General features: G+C 45.9%; 2 protein-coding genes across 11 annotated transcripts in view; both read left to right on the forward strand.

Moving 5' to 3' along the window:
- The window catches only part of CNOT2 (CCR4-NOT transcription complex subunit 2), a 91,520-nt gene extending 90,086 nt beyond the window's left edge, over nt 1-1,434 (forward strand). For all 9 annotated transcript variants that reach the window (XM_055710813.1, XM_055710812.1, XM_055710810.1 and 6 more), the window contains one exon: nt 291-1,434. In XM_055710813.1, coding sequence (XP_055566788.1) covers nt 291-377 — 87 coding nt within the window. In that variant the 3' untranslated portion in view covers nt 378-1,434. The remainder of the gene's footprint in view (nt 1-290) is intronic.
- A 5,785-nt stretch (nt 1,435-7,219) lies between these two features.
- The window catches only part of KCNMB4 (potassium calcium-activated channel subfamily M regulatory beta subunit 4), a 28,503-nt gene continuing 16,906 nt past the window's right edge, over nt 7,220-18,816 (forward strand). Inside the window, exons 1-2 of one of the 2 annotated variants that reach the window (XR_008732322.1) lie at nt 7,220-8,122; nt 17,078-17,205. Coding sequence is in view for 1 of the 2 variants with exons in the window: in XM_055710817.1 (XP_055566792.1) it covers nt 7,784-8,122; nt 17,078-17,205 (467 nt within the window). In the remaining variant the exon portion in view is untranslated. The remainder of the gene's footprint in view (nt 8,123-17,077; nt 17,206-18,816) is intronic. The other variant, XM_055710817.1, reaches the window with a different exon arrangement.

An 18,816-nucleotide genomic window follows, 5' to 3' on the forward strand; every position in this document is an offset into this window, starting at 1 on the left:
GTTTTGTGTGTGTATGTATATAAAATGGAGATCACGACTAGGGTTCTGAGAGTAGTGTAGCATTATTAAATGTTGCAGGTATAATGGCTTAGGATATTGATCTTTTTTCTACTTAAAATACATGAATCCAAGATGGAGAAATCATGTGTTCCTGCCTTAAGATAAGTTAGAACTTGATCCCTTCTGTGTTTGTGCTTTTCGAGTGTGGCTGGTACGAAGACCAGGGCTTGACAGGTAAATGATATGTTGTTTTATCTGTTTTTGTCTTTTTTTATTTTATTTTATTGTAGGAGTTTCATCTGGAATATGACAAATTAGAAGAAAGGCCTCATCTGCCATCAACCTTCAACTACAACCCTGCTCAGCAAGCCTTCTAAAGACTTCCCTTTTCTTTGGGGTATGGCTGTCTCAGCACAATACTCAACATAACTGCAGAACTGATGTGGCTCAGGCATCCTGGTTTTAATTCCTTGAGGATCTGGCAATTGGCTCATGCGAAGGGTCACCATTTGAGGTCCTGCCTTACTAATTATGTGCTGCCCAACAACTAAATTTGTAATTGTTTTTCTTTAGTTTGAGCAGGGTCTGAATTTTTGTTTCTGTTTTATTTTTTGCCAGCAGACAAGCTTGGGTCTGTAAAGACAAGCAAGTACACTGACAAAAGTTTACCACTTAGTTTTCCAAAATGTAAAAACAAAAAAAAAAGAAAAAAGACAAAAAATTAGACAACAAAATTTGCATTGTTCATTGTAGCACTATTGGTAATAAAAAATGTTTGTGCATTTTTATGTGAAGATCCTTCTCGTATTTCATTTGGAAAGATGAGCAAGGTTTGCTTCCTTCATTTTACTTCCCCTTCTGTTTTTGAAAGGCAGTTTTCGCCAAGCTTAATGCAAGAATATCTGACTGTTTAGAAGAAAGATATTGCCACAGTCTCTGGTTAGTTTCCAGAGTTGTGTATTACTGAGCTTCATCTTTCCAGAATGAGCAAAACACTGTCCAGTCTTTGTTACGATTTTGTAATAAATGTGTACATTTTTTTTAAATTTTTGGACATCACATGAATAAAGGTATGTATGTACGAATGTGTATATATTATATATATGACATCTATTTTGGAAAATGTTTGCCCTGCTGTACCTCATTTTTAGGAGGTGTGCATGGATGCAATATATGAAAACGGGACATTCTGGAACTGCTGGTCAGGGGACTACTTTGTCGCCCTGTGCACTAAAGGGCCAGATTTTCAGCAGCCAAGGACATCCATACCCAAGTGAATGTGATGGGACTTAAAGAAGTGAACTGAGACAATTCACTCTGGCTGTTTGAACAGCAGCGTTTCATAGGAAGAGAAAAAAAAAAAAGATCAATCTTGTATTTTCTGACCACATAAAGGCTTCTTCTCTTTGTAATAAAGTAGAAAAGCTCTCCTCACTGCAGTGTTGACTTTGATTTGAGATTGTGAAATTATTTTTTCAACAATGAAAAATGGAAGAAAAACAAAGTTGAAGTATTAAAACTATTGAGCTGTACAGTGGTTAAGACACTTGAAGAGTCTTTTTGCTGCTGACAAGTAAATTTGAGAGTTTTTATATTCTTTTCCACAGTAATGTTTCCACAGCCAAAAAGTTCGGTTAACCTTGGTTTCAGGTCCCCTCTCTATAATAGCAAATGGCAAATAATTTTTAGAAAGGTGGGTGGGTAACATTTAAAATGATAGAAAGATGCTTCAAGAATTCATCACAGAAGGAACATTGGGTTTAGAACTGATCGTAGCTTAGTTCTAGGTTGGTATTTTCCCACTTAAAACAGAAATACATTTCATTTGATGATCACTGCTACTTGAACTTCCAGATGCAAACAAACACGAACATGCACTGGTTCTGAAAATTGTAACTGTTCTCTAAAGCAGAGGAAGAAAAACAAACTGTTGGGATAGTTTCCTTTTTCTTGATGTGTCTGCCACTTCTCATTGAGTTGCCTCTGGTGATGCAAACAGTTTCAAAATAGCTTAAATTACCAAGACAAGAAAAGACAACAAAAGGCATCAGTGAATTGTGGGGGTATGGGTTTAGGTTTTCACCTGGTTTTCTATGTAGTGCAAGAGCAGCTTGTTGGCATGTATAGAATTATTCTTGGAAATTGGACCATTAATGGCGTTGCTGTGGCTCTGTATCAGGTGTATAGCAATTTTAAATTCTGCACTTTTTTATATCTATTTTAAGACGATAGACATAAAACTACAAGCCTATGGAATATAATTATTCTTTTTATTAAAGCGCGAACTGCTTACCAGCTTGAAAGTGGATGGTTATAATCCAGATGATGGCTAACACAGCTGAAAAAAATGGTAGCTTTTTTCTTAGAGCAGATACAAACATACATTTAACTATTCAAACATTAAATTTATAAACTTTAAAAAGGGTAATTTTCCAAAAGCATCTTGCTTACTACACAATGTTACATTTTTTTACTGTCAGAGGTCTGCTGTGATCTTTGCATATTTTTTTTAAGGATAACTGAAGTATCTTCAAATCAAATATGATTATTTCTTATTATATGGGCTTGGAGGTTTTTTTAATGTCATTTTTCATCTGCGTAGCCAATCTCATGGAAATGAACAACAGATATGGTAAAGGGAGCAAGATAAGTTACATTAAAAATGGTATCTTACGATGCTAAGTACCTATCAAGCTGAAACTGGGAACCTAAGTTCTCTAAAAAGTTACTTTGATGATACAGTTGTATTCAACTGCGTGATACTTCAAAAAAGCAAGGTGCATGATTTTAGCAAACTTCTCATCTGTGAGCGAGGAACCTGGTGCTTTGTTCCTTCCAAGAAGAATGGTCTGGCTTTTGTTTGTCAATTAAACAAGCATATGTAGAGACTTGAAAATCTGTGACTTAATTTCATATTGCACTTTGGGTTGAAGCAAGAGAAACAGGTTTAAACAGAAAGCAAGGTGTAAAAGTGTAAATTCTTCTTAGTTTATATCACATTAATTAAAAAAACAACTGAAAAGAAACCCATACTGCCTTTTTTTCTGAAAGGAAGAAAACCTCAGTCCTCATTTACACACAGGGCAGATTGGCAACTGAATTGACCTGGATTTTTAACACTGACAATTAAGGCCCGAGGCTGATTTGATATGTTTTTACATTCCACTAACACTATGAATAAGGGGAGAGAATAGAATGCTATTTTAAGAATACATTTATTTGAGATGGATTTTTTCCCTGTAATTGTAGCATTGTACAACAATGTGCAAGGTAAGTTCTGAGTAGTACACCTGGTATTCCCGGAAACAAGTAGTATTCCTATTTCTGGCCTGTTTAACACTCTCATATACATCGCTCCTTATTGCATAGCGTTTATAAATCTCTACTGAGTAACTCTTTCTTTCTCTGGAAATCTGCTACCCTGAATTTTCGGGGTTAAAATCAGTTTTGCTCACTTGATTATCCCTAGTGTTGCAGAAAACACTTGCAGTTGTTCTTTTAACAGTTGCTACTGAAACCACCCTCCTTGTGGGAAAAGTCATGGAGGAAGGAGGTAAGGATCCTCCACCTGGGTGTTTGAAAACAAAAAAGCACCCGGGGCTCAAATCTCTGCCTTGCTACCTGGTGCCACAAATACTTAAGCATGTGAGAACCTTCATGGGCTTGATTAATCTAATTACATAAGTAATCCAGGGAAGCCTGCAGATCCTCACATGGGTAAAAAACTATTTTGCACGTGACTGTGACCTCCGTTGAAGCGTTGGCTGCGTGTGTGTCAGGATTCCTGACTGACCACACTGCGCTTTCAGAGACGTGGCATCTATACGGTACAAAGATGTATGGTCATATCACTTTGCTGTGTGAGCTGCCTGAAGTCTTCTATATCCCTTAGCCGGTATTATTTGTACTTTTCTGTTTCCATTTTGCAGTTTCCATGGGGGAAAAAAATAATATCAAGAATGCACCCAAAATAAGAACTTGTGTACTGTATTCAGATAGGAAGTTGCTTGCAGAGTGCTGAGGGGCTCTTTCTGTTGGCGTGACCTAAGCAGCACTGGAAGGCATAGTGGTCTGTGGGGCAGTCAGCTCAATCCTGCGTGGCTCATATGTGGCCGTGGCTATTGAAGGAAGGGTGAGCAGTTTCTAAATAACGTTGTTTTAAAGATATTTGTCACCTAAAAGGAACATATTTTAATTTATTGGAGGGCGGGGGATTAACGCCCTGTAACTTCTGATTGAAAGTACTTCCACGGCTGGATGTTGACTGAAACAAAAAAGAATATGATTGCTATCTGTCACACTCAAGAAGAACTTCTAAATGTACAGTTGTCATCCCAAGCATGGCATGTCTAGACGGTGCTTTTGATTAAAGATCCTAAATACAACAATTTTTTCTATTAAAGCAAAATTTCTGACCATGCTTAGTTTTCAAATACTATATCCTTTCATCGTGTTCCTCAAAGTTTACCGCTGCCTAAAAATTATGCTAGTAGAAGTTGAATTCTGGTGAAGAATGTAGATTGCGCTAAGCAGTTAGTCTGGATTGACAGCTGATGCTTTTATTTTCACATGGTATGAGAATTAAAATGGTGTAACTGGTTTTGTTTCCTCTGATAAGCATGCATGCTCTCATTTTCACACACCTGAAAGCTGCTAGTATGTTTAAAAGACCTGAGGAAATGCAGCTGGATGACTTATTTTGAAATTGTGGTTTGAATGGCTTCAGTAGGTTTACCTCTTAAAACCACATTCCTGTTGGAGTTAGAGTTTGTTTTTTTGAAAGTAACGTTAGAGCACTCTGAACAGTAGTTCTGAGTGTTAATGGTTTGACCTGCTTTAGAATTAGCAGTGCTAGCTGTGCTTGCATATCATTTTCCTAGACCAGTTTATAATTTACATTTCATATTCCTTTGTCAGTATTAACATACCGATATTGAACGTGGGTATACATCAGAATTTTCCTGCTGAAGCTGCCAAAATAATTTTCTGCAAAACCACTTATTTGAACTTCATCTGCTTTAACAAACAACCCAGTGAAGTAGCCAGTTTTTACAATTGCACCATCCTGCCTCACCTGTAAAACGGTCCTGATGAGGAGCGAAGGGGGGGCAGGCATCCTGGCCCTGCTGTGATGCAGCCCTCGAGGCAGTTCTGTGGAAACTTCAACTTTACAGCTCTTCTTTTGGACAAAAGGGCTGTTTTGGTTGTTCCCTTGCCCCTAGGTGTGTTTCTGCCAGCTGGCTCTGATCTCCCTCCCATTGAAGGCCAATTTACTTTCTGGTGGGTGTCGCAGTATTGGTTTCAAAAAGGCATTTTGTTGTTGTGTAGATACGTGTTTGCTAGTCAAAAAAGGCAGTTCAGCACGGGCACTGTCAAACATGCAGTGCAAGGCAGCTCCACCATCGGCATCGGGAGGGAGGGCTGCCGCCGGGCTTCTGCAAGGGAGCAGGGCCCTGAGCCCGTTCCCGCTGGCTGGCCACTGCGGGTGGTGACACAGCCCCGCCACGGCTGTCCAGCCTCCAGGTATGTGACCGAGGTGGAGGCGCCCTGGCCATGGGCCGTGGAGCCCAGCCTGCCCTTGGGTCGCGGGGCAAGGAAGGGCCCAGAGAGGCAGGCAGCAACCTGTTCTGCTGCTGCTGGAAACTGCATATGGACGTGTAACTTGGTACGGCAGCTTTCTCGGCACTGGCTGCCCCTGACGCAGCCTGTGGTCATGGAGCCGGTGTCCCAACTCCTGCCCTCAGCAGGTGACAGCAGAGCTAAAATCTTGACAACAGGCCTCTGGTGCCCAGCTTTACTCTTACAAACAGGGCGCTGATGATCGGGTTTTACTTCCAAATGATCCAAATAGACTGAGTCCTGAGCGAGTTATTTGTGCAGAACTTCAAACCCCCAATTGAGATTACCTGCTTGAACGTTAAACACCGTTTCCAGTTAAAACAGTCTCAGCATCTCCTCTGGCTGCGGATGATACAGGAGCTGGGTGCACGCAGGACTGACTTTCAAGGTTACTGTGTCACCCAGTGAGCTGTTGCCTTAGTTTTCAGCTGATGGCACTTTACGTACAGGAGCAGCAAAGAACTGAACCGAGTACCGAGCGCCAGCTGTTCAGAAGGTAAGAAAAGACAAGAAGTCACAGTACATCTAACCTGGGAAAGCAGGGCTGGAGCTTCCCTTCAGGTGGCAGGCAACAAATCTACCTAATTAAAAATTTATTTTTTCATAATACGAGAGCACTTTGCAGCAAGCCTCACCATCAGGGGCTGCCATCACCACAAATGCTGGCAGCAAAGCCTGACTGAGGGGAACAGATGAACAGAGCCAAGGACTAACCAAGATGAGTTCAGTTTCTAGTACAAAAAACTATTGCAGGTTTAAGTAAAAATAAAAATAATCCCAGGCTTAGAGCTGGCATACTTTTTCTGAAACCCTTTGGTATTAGGGAAGGCTACTACAGAGCAGCTGGCCTGAGGGCAGCGTGGTAGTGCTTTGGTGCAACCAAGGACAATATTTGCATCCATTTATATTCATGTCACAGCATGGATTCTTAATAGCCTTCCTGCCAAACCTTGCTCAATAGTCCATTTGGGGAATGTATGGATCAACTTTATTTTTAAAAGTTTGACGTTGCACTCTGCAGTGGGAAAGTGATTGAAAAAGGTGTCCAGAGGAAAGTGCTATTTCCCGTATTCATTTTTCTATTGTTTCTGTGCCCTCTCGTCTGCTGTATCATCAAATTCGGCTACCGGCTCCAAAACTGTCACATTTTGTTCTACCTAATTGCCTATAATAAAGACTACAGAATAAAAATATACCTACTGCTTATGATACTTTGGCACTGAAGAGCTTGTTCTGTTGTATTGCCACGGTGGGAAATGCTGGATGAGAAGTACCAAACTTTATTTGAAAATTATGTGTATTTTCTTGGATCAACTGCTTTTCTGCAGACCTGCTTCCCCGAGGGCACTTCTTTTCAAAAGACCTTCCCGTTGAAAACAATTCCTTTGTAAAAACCTTTTGACAGCTATCATCTTGCTTACCTATTATCTTCAAATAATGCCGAAGGAGGCTGGGTCCGTCCCCGCTGCGCGGATGCTGGCTTTGGGGTTGGCCCGAGCGGAGCACTTGCCCTGCACCCCCAAGAAGTCACGCTGAGGCAGGATAACGTTCGGCCAGCTCCCGTTATCTCCCTTCTCAGTAAGGTGAAAATAGCAGCTGCTTCCTTACTTCCAGATATTTAATTTCATTAATTGCAGGTCTGACTTCTCGTGTATACGCAGCGTCCTCGCGGGTTTTGCTACGCGGGGACACTGATCGTGGCTTCACACGGACTTTCCGGGACTTGAGCAAGCGCGGGGTGAGGATTGGGAAGCACAAACTGTTTTCACATTCTGGCTCGAGCTGTGATTTTATTCTTCTGGATTTACCTGCACGGTTGTTATCCCATCCTGGGGGCGATGTTGGCTCAGAGGGGCCCCCACCCGCCTGCCCCCCTCCAGCTATTGCCCCTCGCCCAGTGCCCGCTATTAATCCGGAGCAGCCCTCCCCGCTGCAGATCTGCCGGGGCCGATAATCCCGTCGCAAGCTGTCCCTTCCACCCCCGGAGGGGCCTGAATTAGGTCAGCCGGCTTTACATTCGCGTTTTATTTACTTATCTACATTTTTGTTGCCGGGGGGGCGGCGTGCACAGCCTCCCCGGGCGGAGCCGGGCGGGGGCGGGAGCTCCGCAGCTTCAGCCGATGGCAGCGGCTGCCCGGCGGCGGGTGCCAGCGGCGGCCGGGCCATGGCGCGGAGCCGGGCGGCGTACGAGTACACGGAGGCGGAGGACAAGAGCATGCGGCTGGGCTTCCTGCTCATCGCCGCCGGGCTGCTCTCCCTGCTGGGCCTGGGCTGCTGCTGGCTGCGCCCGGCGCTGCAGGAGCGGGGCGGCGGCGGCTCCGCCAACTGCACGGTGCTGGCGGTGCGGCAGCTGGGCGAGCGGTTCGCCTGCACCTTCTCCTGCGGGGCCGCCTGCCGCGGCACGGCCCGGTACCCCTGCCTGCAGGTCCTGGTCCGCACCTCCCGCTCCGCCGCGCCCGCGCTGCTGCACGAGGACGAGCGGCAGCTCCGCTCCAACCCCAAGGTGAGACCCCCGGGGCGCGGCGGGGGGTCCCGGGGCCAAGCCCGCCCGCCCCCGCCGCCCCGCTGGGTGCCCTGCCACCTGCCCCTGGGACCCGCCGGTGGGCTCCGGGTCCCCTGCGCCGCCCTCTGCTCGGCTGCGGGCTTTGCTTGGAGGGGGGTGGGGGGTGAAGCCGCGGAGCACCCTTCCGAAACACCCGTGTGCTCTTACTCAGCAGGGAGCGTGTATGTAAGCGTGCTACACATGGTATGTGTAGCATATAGATGGTGTATATATATATAGTGTGTGTATATCTACACACACGGCATACAGTATAGTATAGCACTACTATATATATATATAACACCTTATATACATATATACACACCCCCTATATACAGATGTTTCCCGCTCAGCCCAAGCCCCTGGCCAACCCTCCCGTGGGAGCGGAGCCCCGGGCAGCCCGAGCACGGAGCAGCGGGGAGCAGCGGGGTACCTCTGCCGCTGGCCCCCGTTCCGCCCCACCAGCAGCCCCGGGACACCCGTGAGAAGCCAGGGAGAAGCTCCTGCTACGGGCAAGGAGGTCTGTCTGCCCCAGCGGTGACCGATGCTGTTGTGCTGCGTGTCCCGGAGGGTGAGGGGCTTCCCAGAGCAGCCCCCTGAAGTGCGAGGAGAAATTTCAATGGGGGGCTGGGCAGCAGGCTGGGCTGAAACAGAAATTTCCTCGGTGCTGTTTTGATTCTTAAACTTCTCCACACAAAACTGAAGGGAAGCATCTTTCAAGTTGTGTCTCCTGGCAAACTAGGATAGTCTGAAGGCAACGTGTGACTTGTGCTTTTTCTTTCTTTAAAGGCAGTTATTTTGCCTTCTCCTTTTTCTTTTTGTGCTGAGTGAAGATCACCCTGCCAGCATGCTGCTTGAGTGGAGCAGATTTCGTTCAGTAATTCCCAGAAAATAAAAAATGTGGCAGAACACTCCCCTTCCCCCTGAAACAGCCTGAAATTGGGAGTGTATTGGAGAAGCAGATTTTGCCTCTTCGACCAAAACATGGATGTAGCGCAGCGCCAAGGGTCGTGCTAAGCATGATGCAGGTGTCTGTGTGCAGGGGCTGGGGAGCAGACTTGTGTCTCCAGTTTGGGATGTGCAGCCTCACATCTCCGTGTAGTTACACTGGCAGGGCGCTCTGTCCCTTGGAAGGTGGATGAAGTTGCAAGCTCAGGTTTAGGGGGTTGGTTTTTTCCCCTTGGAGGCTTGTGGGCTCGGAAGGGTGGTCAGGGCAAAAATCAACAGAGCAAGAAGCAGGACGGTAAGTCTGACAGGATCTGGATTAAATTGTTGGCACTACTCAGAACTGATGAGTGATGAAGCTGTGGTGCTGGATGGCGCCTGACAGTGAAGCAGATGAAATGTTGGCCTGTGAAGGACCTTTGCAATCTTTTCCTTTCCCTGGGGGTGCTGCTGCCAGACTCCCCGTGGAGGGTGCCGTGGTTACAGAGATGTGCACCATGAGCACCCCAGCTCTCTGAGCACCAGGGCTGCCCTAAACTTCTCTCCATCTTCAGGCAGGCAGGGGAAAGTTGGTGAAATGCAGGAGAAAAGCCACCCTGTTGACATGGGGCAAGGATGCCGTGTTGTCACAGAGGGTGCGTTGTGGCTGTCCCCGAGCACAGCCCCATGGCCCTGTTGTGGCCGCCTCCAGCAGGGGTGGGAGGTGGGTGGTGAGCTGTGCCACCAGCGTGCCTGGGCTCAGCAGCTCTTGCAGCATCCTCGGTTTCAGCAGAAGCTTTCAAACTGGGCTGTGACCGCAATGTCTCTCTGAGTAGTTGGGGTGTTTTGTTTTGTTTTTACTTGATCCCATCTTCTGCCTTTCTGGAAGTCTGGTGGGAAGAGGAGAATTGCACCTGCCCAGGGGCTGGATTGCAGTTTCTTCAATGCCTGTAATTTCAGAAGCAATGCCTGTAAATGTCACTCAGAAGCCTATTTTTATTTAACAATTAATAACGAAACACAAGGCTGTGTGTTGGCAGTGCATGGTACTTGCATACTCTTACAAATATAGTCCGTTTTCTTTAACTTGCACCTTGCATGTCTAGGTGTGTGCGGTTTACTCTGGGCTATTGATTGCTGAGGATTAAATCTGATTTACCAGATGAGACCAAGCAGAAAGGATGTATTTTTTGATGTAAGGGCATTCTGTGGTAGTAATTGAATTTAACTAAGTGGAAAACAACATAGAAAAAAAACGCACTCCAATTATTTTCCTTAACTTAAGAAGCTTATATAAAAACAATATAAAATAAGAAGAAAAGTTGTTTAGGTTGCATTAGGAAAACATTCTCTTATAAGGGAATGAAGTATGCGTAACTGTCACTTTGGTTTTCCCTTTTGTCCCTAGTTTAATGTCTGTGAAGCTGAGCAGTTATACTTTCCTTTTAATTTTTGTCCTAAAGTCTCACTGTCTTTAAAAGCTTCCGGGATTTTGTACTGAAGTAGATTAGTTGTAGCGATAGAGTGGGAATCTGCTGAATGTAATGCTTGGGATCCGGTATGTATTTATGAATGAACACTTAGGGAGCTGTTTAACCCTTCCCATTTCCATCGCCTTCTTGCAGCGTGCTCGCTTGTGTTCATGCAATTAGGCATGCAACATGCTAATCAGTTCCAACTAACTAGAAGAAAAAAAAAAAAAAAAAGACCAATTTTGTTTTGAACAGTCTTGACATTTTACATTCTGTTTAGCTGCTTCTCTTTGTAGGGTAGCAATTTTTCCGGGTAAATCGATAGTGCAGAAAAGGCATAGTTCAGGCTTCTTAAAACATGCAACAATACTGAATCAGTTGGCAGCTTCACTCCACCCCAAAAATCCCCAGGTGTATGAGACTAAAAATCTGCTTTCTGCAACAGAGTGGGTTGGTACATGAACACATAAGCAGCTACGAATCCATCTGTTCTAGCCAGGTCTAGCTGCAGGAAAAAGAAATTTTATTCTTTTTTTCTCTCTTGCTTCCTAAGATAATCACATCATGATACAGCCCAGGATTCATTTTAGCTCTTAAAAGATTATATAGCTGGGTCAGAGTTAATCCAGAAATGTATATATAAAGCACTGGGCATGATTACATTTGTGTTCAGTCTGAGTGATTTGTGGATTTTTTTTTTCTTTAATTGTTGTCTCAGAGGAAGAAATTCCAGCAGTGACAGTAGCCTTTCTTCAGCTGCTTTGATAGCAATGATAATCTCTGAGATAAGGCTTAAGGGGGATTAAATCCAAAGTCAATTTGTCACTATCATTCTGGCCATCAAGTACGTTGGTGGTGTAGTCAGTGCTGGGACCCGGCTGTAGGTTTGGTTGGGCAAAACTGCAGGGGAGTATGTCAGCTGCTAAAAAGATTTGCTTTCTGGCTTTTTAGGCTTTTCCTTTTCTATGCTTGAAGTTAAGCATAGGGCCGGGAGAATTTGCTTACCGTTTTGTTGAAGAAACTTTCAGGGGAGTGACTGGTGAGCCTGACGTTAGCAGCTGTGCAGCAGGACCTGGTTCTCCCCATCCCTGTGGCAGGCAGGGGAGCAGAGCAGCCAGCCGCTGCTCCTTGTCTGTGCTCTGCATCCGTGTGTGCTCCTGTCGTGCTTCTTTCTGTAGCTGCTTGGCCTGACAAGATGATGTACAGTTATCTCTTCTTACAGGTCCACCTGTAAATGGAATTGGGTTTGGGGTTTGGACTCTCTTAAATATGACCCGTGACAGAGGAGGCTGCATAACAAAATACGCCCGACCCTGGAATGATTTTGGGAGGGTCTGGTGCATCTGATGAAGCATCAGATCTGTGTTTGGGCTGGTGCCCGTGAAGGGCAAACTCCACAGATGCTGTCTAGCGATTCCTCTGGAAGCAGCCCCAGGTACTGCGGATAAACCCCACTGCCCTCCCATCTCACCTGGGGCAGCCCTCACTGCCGCGAGCCTCCGTGAGGGCTTGTGGCTTTGGTCACTCCTGGTGGGTGTCTGTGCTGATGGATGCGGGTGAAAACCAGATGCCACGCTCAGGCCCAACTCCCTTGGTACAGTCACCTGGGAGGCGGGTATTTTTTATTACTAGTGGAGTGAGTCCTCCTGCTCGTCCTCTGCCACAGAGGAATGGTCATGGCAGCGCTTCCTCCCCTCCAGGTCATGAAGATAACCCAGTAATGTGTGGAGATGCTCACACACAAAGTTAGGAGAAGCTCATACAGTGCTTGGTGTGGTGGGTGGGACATCAGGTGCCCACCAAAGTCGCTCTGTCATTCCCCTCCTCAGCTGGATAGAGGAGAGAAAATATAATGAAAGGCTCGTGGGTTGGGATAAGGGCAGGGAGAGATCGCTCACCAGTTACTATCATGGGCAAAACAGACTCGGCTTGGGGAAACTAATTTATTGCCAACCAAATCAGAGAAAGGTAATGAGAAATAAAACCAAATCTTAAAACACTTTCCTCCCACCTCTCTCTTCTTCCTGCTTTTAACTTCAGTCCCCATCTCTCTCCCCGCTCCCCTCCCCGCAGCGGTGCAGAGGACGAGCAATGGGGGCTGCGGTCGGTCCATCCCACGCTGTCTCTGCTGCTCCTTCCTCCGCAGGGGGAGGCTCCTCACACTCTGCCCCTGCCCCAGCCTGGGCTCCCTCCCACGGGGCGCAGCCCTTCAGGCACACGCTGCTCCAGCCTGGGTCCCCCGCGGGGTCACCAGCCCGGCCAGCAAACCTGCCCCAGCCGGGGCTCCTCTGCCCACGGGGCCACAGGTCCTGCCAGGAGCCGGCTCCAGCCTGGGCTTCCCACGGGTCACAGCCCCCTCTGGGCATCCACCTGCTGCGGCGTGGGGTCCTCCGTGGGCTGCAGGTTGGTGTCTGCTGCACCGTGGAGCTCCATGGCTGAGGGGCACAGCCTGCCCCACCACGGGCTTCACCGTGGGCTGTGGGAATCTCTGCTCCAGCGCCTGGAGCCCCTCCTGCCCCTTCTGCACTGACCTGGGTGTCCGACGCGGGGAGAGTTGCTGCTCTCACATAGTGTCACTCTCTCTTCTGGCTGCTGTTGCACAGCAGTTTTTTCCCTCTCTTAAATACATTATTGCAGAGGCACTACCGCCATTGGTGATGAGCTCAGCCTTGGCCAGCAGCAGGTCCGTCTGGGAACTGGCTGGCATGGATTCTGTCTGACATAGGGGAAGCTTCTAGCAGCTTCTTACAGAAGCCACCCCTGAACCCCCCTACCCTGCTACCAAAACCTGGCCATGCAAATGCAATATGCTTGGAGATGGGGAGTCAGAAATTGTTGGCTTAGTGGTGCATTGTACTTTTGCAATGACACTTATCTAGAGCGTCCTTTCCACTCCTTCAGTTCATCACAAGCTTCCCAGCCTGCGTGGCACACAACGTGGGAGCTCTCTGCTGTGCTAAGCAAATGGCATGTGCTGTGTCCCAAAGTTCACCAGCAGCCAGGAGGATATTCTTTCCAAGCTGCTTGGAGACTGAGGCTAGAGACTTGCTTCTTAGTACCATCAGTCTGTCTTTTGACAGGCTGACTTCTACTTTGGGCCCAAATGTCTGTTTGTGTTTGGGACTTTCTTCATCTTATCTTGTAGACAGTGTCTTCCAGGCTTGAGACAGCCTGCCTCAGAGCCTACCTAGTCTGGCTTCTTTTTCATAAAATTGTGACTGAATTAGGCAAGGATTAGTCTTTGAAAAGCATGAATTGCAATCTGGAAGATAAAGCATGGTTAAGAGTTCATGACTGTGTCCCTTCTCCATGATATGGAAGAATGTCTGCTCTGATAAAGTGTTCAGAAGGACTGGGAATCTTCCCGGGCATCTGCAGAGACACTGGAGTGGGAGAATCCAGCAGCAAGCACAGGTACAAATCTTATAAAACCTTGGTGTAAAGGTATATTAGGTGCTTGCTGACATTTTTACTGAATTAAATCCTGAATCATCTATTTAAACACTGGCTTTGATTGAAGGGGGTATATTATTAGCCTGATACTGATTTTGAGCTGTGTAATTGAGACTGTATTTGAATTGCATAATAATTTTATCGTTGCTATGAAATAGTGTAGGAGGTGTGGTTATGGCATCATGTGCCAATGGATCCACTGAAAAGGCCTCTGCTTCATTAGATTTATTCTGAATGTCTAATCTTAAGTGTTATTCTCCAACTTTATTGTAACTTGTTTAAGGAAAAAACATCAAATAGATATGGAGTGGGACATTTCCACTGAAAACGGATGTTGTTGCGTGAGCTACAATTGAGCTCAAGGCGTCCTAGCTTCCTTTCAAACACTTAGCATTTGTTTATGTTTTGATGGTAGGATTTCATGCCGTGCCTTGTGGGGGAGGACTCCGGAATTAACCTTTCAGAAACCGCCTGTTGCCAAAGCCGGAGGTAGTTTCAGGTTCATCCACCAACTCACAGCAGCAAAAGCTGCTGGGTTATGATTCCCTTTTATCTGTCTGCTGACTGCTTTGGAGGGCGATACATTTGATCACACAGTCACCAAGAAGTGTGGCTGGGAGGCTGAGAAAAGCAAGATCCACCACCTTTGTGGATCAGAAGGGGCCAAAATGAATGTCAGGTTGGTGGGAACTGTGCTGGCATTCTTGGGGGGCAAACAACCTGTGGTGTTTGTGCAGCAGATTATAAATTCACATTGGAGTTGGACCTTGGGTGTTCACTGTGGCTCAAGGCCTTCATCACATTGAGAAGATGTTTCAGGGCGGCCCTTGGGATTCATATGGTGATGATTTTGTCTTGGGCAGGGACCACTCCTCTCTTCAAGACTGTTAATCCTTGACAGGCTTAAGCAATGAGTTCCCAGGGATTTATGGCAAGCCTCTGGGTGTCTCCGGTATGTTTGCCAGATGAAGATAAAGAGGAAGAGATGGAAATGAATCCCACATGTTTTCTGTCAGCTGTTGCTGGGATTACTTGTGCGAAGAGGGCTGTGAAATTTGAGTTACGGAGAACATATTCTCTGCTGTCCCCAGCTTCCAGGTGTCCCTCTCTTAGGCACTGGCTGTATTCCCATACACTGTTTTGTCTTGGCATGGGGAAAGACAGATGTGTTGATCAGGGAGGCTGTCTGTGGGGCCCTTTACATCTTCCAAACCAAGCAAAATCCCTGCCCTGAAAACCTCCACTGTTAATAGCTTCATATTGAGCTAAAAGTGTGGGGGCTGATTTCAGAAATTGTGAAGTCCTCTGTGACAGAACTGTCCTTGGAGACTGTCGTGGCTTGCTACTTGTCAGTTTAGATGGACATCTTGGACATCTCTTGGAGAAAGAGATCTCTGCAGTTGTTTCTAAGCCTGAAACTCAGGATGGGGATAAACAATGGTTCTCCAAGTTGTGAACTTTGTGAAGGATTCACATAATACTTGGGGGAGGTGGAAGGTCTCTGAAGGATCCGGAGAAAGTTTGGCCAGCAGAGGAGTGGTGGGGTGGTCACACTTTCGTAGCAGAGGACAGAAGTAGGTTCAGTCATGAGGAAGAAACAGTTCAGAGAAGAGAGGGAAACTGTATTGGAGCCGGTACCACAGGAAAAGGAGTTTTCAAGATTGCTGGGGAAATTTAGGCAGAAGAGGAATATATGTTGGTACTTAGTTGTGCCAACCAGTTCTGCATTTTGTGTTCTGGCTGAACAGTGGATGGTTTCGGGGACTCTGAGTAAAGCCTGTTTACTTCTATCCTCTTGTATACCTGTGTTGCAAAAGCATACCTAAAAGTTGGGGGCTTGGGGAAGAGCAGGGTGTAGATTACAGTCAGACGTAGGCAGTGAGTGTACTCACAACTCATGTTGTGATCATATGTGGGAATCCTTTTAGGGGTTTCCCATGCCCTGCACCTCCTGTTTCCTCATCTTACCTAAGTAGGAGTCTTTTAACTAACTTCACAGTCATTTTTTTCTGCTTGCAGCTCCCAGTTTTAAAGAAATTAAATATCTGTGCATGCACCTGAAGCCTTGCTGTCCATGTGTCAAGGGTGAAAAACCTTTATGTTATCCAAGGATCAGTTAAGCTGTGTTACTCAGTTTGGTTCAACATCTCCTGTAATGATCTCCCATACGGATGCCTGGTAACAATAGGAGGGGTTGGGCTTGGACGCTGAGATCCTGATACTGCCAACACTGGATCCAGTGGACTATTTGTTGGTTTGGTTTTTTTTTTGTTTAACTCCCTGTGGCTAGGAGGGAGGGGTGATGTGTCAAAGTCAAGACTTGGAAACGAAGTATGTGCATTGTGTGTGACCCAGAGCAGAGTCTCTGAAAGCCCAGTCCCTTGCACCAAGCTAGGGGAGAAGTTTCCCTTGATGTCTTTGGGCTTTGAAGCAGATGTCTGAGGGTGAGATCTGCAGATAGCTCAGCTGCACACTCAACTCTTGTTGACTTCTGTGTAGCAGAACCAGATGCTGAACCTTTCTGCTGAAGTGGGGCTTGGAACTTTCTGTGCTTGTTTCCCCGTGTTGGTGTTGTAACAGTGGAAAGATACTTGTCTTCTGCCAATGGTTATACCATCATCTGGGAAAGCTTGCAGGAACGTTTTGGTTATTTGTTAGCATCAGGCCTAAACAAAACCTGTGATTATGTGCCTCATTCAAAATAGGAAGTAATTCAAATCCAATCCATGCAGCTAGCTAGGAATATGTCAAAATGAAACAACCAGTTTTACATTCATCATGCAAAACCCCAAGGTCTTACGTGGCAGGTTGATTTGATAATGGAACCAAACATGGTAAAGCCCTTATTTTGTTTCTGAATGCTGGCTTATTCTTTTCCAGTACCTGCAGGGAGTAATTAACAATTGAAGTAAAGTTCAGCAAACTTTTGGTTTTTGTTTCTCTGAACTTGTACTTACTATTCTTTTCCCCTTTCTGTCACATTGGTTATATGAGGAAAATACAGAGGAAGTGATGCCCTGCCTTCTTGAGCGTAGAAGTAACTCTGTTTTGCAATGTGTGTTGGCAGTGTTCGTACATCCCTCCCTGCGCAAGAGATGATCAGGAGAACTCTGAGAACGTCACGTACAAGCAGAAATACTGGAAAGAGAAAGTGGGTTCACAACCATTTACATGCTATTTTAACCAGCACTTGAGGTGAGTAATCTAAGTTTGCATAGGCAGAAGTGTTTATGCATCTGTTTAACAGCTGTCCATTGGTTGTGTTTGAAAATACATGTACATGTATACATATATATATATGTATACACATATATATGAACAAACCCCCATATAGTCATGGGGTTTACCACACTGTGTTTAGTGGTGAACTTTGCGAGAAAATTCTATTGATTAAAAGCTACATAGAAAGCAGAGAAGTGTTTTTACCACTTGAAGCAAAAATACAAAACTCTGAGGAAAGTTTCCCTCAAAACATGACATTTTATGGTAAAGCATCCTGGCTTTTAACTCTCAGACAGAAAATTTCTGTCTTGGATATTAATGTTCCTTCCCTCCATGAAAGAGAAATTCTACTGTGCTCATGAGGGGCTGGAAGAAAAGGGGAGATCAGTAAATAGTATAAACCAGCTCAGGAGTTGTGTTCACAGAGGATTAATAAATCAGATACGTGTAATAAATGCTCACAGAACTGTCAGTTTTTATACATGCTTGCAGAGTAGAAAGCTGTAACTTAAAGTATCTCCTCTTCTGTTTCAATTCTTACTTTTACTGCCAATGTTGATGTGACTTACATGTGTGTAAGGATGATGTGTGGTTTCCGTCCATCAGTAACTGGGAAGGGGAGGGATTCTTTTTGCCTCTCTCTTTCTGACAATGATGTGCTGGGAAGTAAAAGGTGATGTGGTGGCAGCACCTTACTGTTACACAGTATGCAGGGTCGCTGGGACAACTTGGGACAACAGCAATAATTAGGATGATAGGTCCATGTAGACAGGGAGGCAGAAAGAGAATATTTAAAATCTCCAGATCAGCCAAGGTTTTATGGGGTTTAGACTCCAATTCTGGAGGCATATGACACTTCCTTAATTTGACCAGAGGAGTGATTTTAGTAGAGCTGGGGAGAGTGTTCTTGGCTGCTAAGTTAAGCACTCAAGTATCTGTCACATCAGGGACTAAAGGAGGTGGTTGCTTGGCCCCACCAGCACTTGCAAGTTAAACAGATGAGGGAGACCTCGGTGGGAATAGCTTGGGGCTTGCAGGTGCAATTCAGGGCTCAGTGTGGGAGTGTTGGCATCAGATATTTAAGTTTATTAAGACACACAAGAGGAAAACAGATGCCAGTGTGTGCTAGGACCTTAAAGGAACCAGGGAGCTGGAGCAGGGTGGCAGGTAGAGAGATGCCTGACTCTCCTGTGTGTGGTTCGCTGAGTGCCTTGGGGCCTCCAGGTTTGCCCTAGGCTGGTTATGATTGTTCCCCCTCCTTGGAGAGACTGCAGACCTAGTCAGTGTGCCCAGGATGACAGTCTCTTGTCTTCCGTTAACTCTTTGCAGAGGGAAACCCCCAATGCTTTGTAGCAAAACCTGGTTGTTTCTTATAGTGGGGAAACAAGCACTGTCTACAGTATGCAGAGATTAAAATCTAGGGCATCTTGTGTGGTGACATCAGACCTGGCAGGGACCTTCTTTGGGGCTGATTTGGCCCACAAGCTGTCAGTGCTTGGGTCTGCTAACCAGCTGAGTGATGATTTGGGCTTTTCCTGGCAGGTGCTATGTTCCCTGCGGTGCTGAGACATGGGACCTGCAGCA

Source organism: Falco cherrug, chromosome 5 (genome assembly GCF_023634085.1).
Source record: "Falco cherrug isolate bFalChe1 chromosome 5, bFalChe1.pri, whole genome shotgun sequence".
NCBI classification, from domain to species: Eukaryota; Metazoa; Chordata; class Aves; order Falconiformes; family Falconidae; genus Falco; species Falco cherrug.